General features: G+C 42.2%; 1 protein-coding gene across 1 annotated transcript in view; it reads right to left on the bottom strand.

Annotated features, from left to right (window-relative positions):
• tuft1a (tuftelin 1a) overlaps positions 1 to 2,295 on the bottom strand; it is a gene marked incomplete at its 5' end in the record, with an annotated part of 12,765 nt that extends 10,470 nt beyond the window's left edge. The window contains one exon of the mRNA XM_080540586.1: positions 2,233 to 2,295. Coding sequence (XP_080396712.1) covers positions 2,233 to 2,295 — 63 coding nt within the window. The remainder of the gene's footprint in view (positions 1 to 2,232) is intronic.
• Between the last annotated feature and the right edge of the window lie 362 nt (positions 2,296 to 2,657).

Below are 2,657 nucleotides of genomic sequence, written 5' to 3'. Positions count from 1 at the left end.
CCACAATCCTCCCTAGCTAACCCATGGACAATATCACTAGTTTACTTTAATCATCTTCCCACCTCTCTGGTATAACTTGATCAATGGTGACTGATGGGTGAGAAGGTGAATTGACAGATAATGTGAGGACAATTATTGTTAGACAAAAGAGTTCTCTATTTAGTCCTGAAAAACGGATTGATTTGTGAGGGCGTGTTTCTCTCTCTCTGTCTCTCTCTCTCTCTCTCTCTCTCTCTCTCTCTCTCTCTCTCTCTCTCGCTCTCTCTCTCTCTCTCTCTCTCTCTCTCTCTGTCTCTGTCTCTCTCTCTGTCTCTCTCTCTCTCTCTCTCTCTCTCTCTCTCTCTCTCTCTCTGTCTGTCTGTGAGGGCATTGAGGGGTTGTGGAGACAGCTCTGTCTCTAAAAGGAGGGTACGGGCTGTTCTGCTAGTTTCCTGTCTGAATACCTCCTGACTCCATGCTGCCAGGAAACAACAGACTGAATGTTCTCTTTCTCTATTTCTGGGTAGGCTCTCTCTATCTCTCTCTCTCTCCCTCTCATTGCTACTTTGGGAACATGTCATCCTCCTTATGTATCTTCCTTATCTTTTTACAATCTGTTCGTCATACACCTTTACATGGAGTTGCTATATCACCGTGGCCTGAATAACTCTGAACACCAGATAAGTTGAGAAAAATATGGGCGGAGCCTATTTGTCAGTTGGAAGTTTGTTTCTGATAAGGGTTTTTTGTATCAACGTGATGCTAATTTGGTGGCAAACTGGCTTGTAGTCGCTCTATGTGTAGAGGGCTGCAAGGGAATTTTCCTGGCTACACAGTGTACAGGTTTTTACTTTTGCCTGCTTGCGGCTCTGTCAGTAGGTGAAGCGCATTGAGTTGCATCTTGTAAGAAATGCGCTATACAAATCAAATTTGATTTAAATTTGATTTTGATTTAATTTGAGAGCTGCACTCTCACGCGCATGTTCAAATTTAAAACTAGTTAACAGGACCAGAACAAGCCATGCAGTACATTATTGTACATCTCAACAGCTGCCTTGCAGAATTGTGACAAGTAAGAGTGTCGTAAGTCAGAGTGAGACACACTAGAGTGTACATCTTGACTTCAGAGCCCATTTTGAAGCCTTATACAGCACTGAAAAGATTGCTTGTTTGTTGAGAGGCTGGTCTAGGACCACCTTATCCATCCAAAATGTTTTACTTGAACCTTTTGAGGGAAATCAAATCAATCATGTGTCTACGTGTACCTTGACCCCTTCACCTGAGATACAGGAGATACAATACAATGCTGCCACAGGAGACGGCTGTTATCTGGTGAAAGTGTCATGTTGCGTGGCGACATTCAAATTATAAAGAGACTATGAGCTGGGTTATTTGTCAAACATGGTGAATGATTAACCCTCTCTAACTGTAGACAAGAGATAAAGCCTGAAGGCCGACATGGAAAAGCACACATGTAATGAGGCATATCTAAGCTATAGGCCTATACTGTAAGTCTGGACACATATGGCACAGGAGGTTCTTGTGTGCTTAATCTGTAATAGCACTTCTTCCGGTTCTAGTGTTTATTCTATAACAGCAGTTCTTCTATACGTTCTCTTCATTGGCTGTCACTACTCTAAATGCTACATGGAAGAAAGCACTAGTGACATGCAGTCTGTCTTACCAAACCACAGATGTTATCTGAGCTAATACTCTCTCTCGCTCTCTCTGTATTTGTATATAGGCTAATACTGTAATGACTATGTGTAAGAAGCCATGTGAATGGCCCACTGAGACCAGATGAGGCCACTAAGCCTGATAAGACTTCTGTCAGCAGGATCAACGTGAAACAGTCAGTGGAGAATTAATCTCTTGCTAGTTCCAGTCAAGTTTATCACAAAAAATGTCTTTAAAGATCAAAATAAATGTGTATCATATGTCAACAGAATACAGAGCAATATGTATTAAAGTTGGGACAAAAAGTTCAAGTTCCAAGAAGGCAACCTTTGCTATCCAAATAGATATGAGAGATATGATGATGCCGGAGGTTCTATACTTCTGAACCTCTGAACCATAAATGGAATAAATCATTTCATGTTGTATGTACGCTCTAACCCTCTCCAGTCCCCCTGACCCACTTTGCTCATGTTGCTGCACATCTCGGTCGACTTCAGCACAAATAATTGGGAATCTTGACAAGAAGACAAATGTATGTATTATGTGTAAAAACAATAATAGAGTCACTTGACTTACCGCTGATCTCTCGTCAGCTCTGATGTCCTCAAAGGTACACAGACTCCGCGTCACGCCGTTCATCTTCGCACAGGTTCGATAAATAAACTGGGAAAAACTTTAAATAAATATTAAATATAAAAACAACAATGAATAAACTGTAGTATGTCTTCTTCTTTCCAATAGACAGAGAGGAGAAAACTCTGAAACTGACTCTGCCTGTTCACTTTGCTGATCTCGGATTATATTGAACAAACCAGACTAACTCGATACTACCGGACGATAAACGGTCTCATCAGCCCGATCCCTCCCTCGTCTGCTCCCGGTCTCATCAAGTCAGATCGGCTGTCGGAATGTGCGGTGACGTCAGCAGCCAAGCACCTCTCTCTCTCTGTCTCTCTCTCAGTCGGAACGCCCCTAGTCATACCCGCGGCTACTAAATAAGT

This window comes from Nansenia antarctica, assembly GCF_963989245.1.
Source record: "Nansenia antarctica genome assembly, chromosome: 10".
Classification (NCBI taxonomy): Eukaryota; Metazoa; Chordata; class Actinopteri; order Argentiniformes; family Microstomatidae; genus Nansenia; species Nansenia antarctica.
Note: the sequence above shows the minus strand (reverse complement) of the source record. Positions and strands in the feature narration are given on the sequence as shown.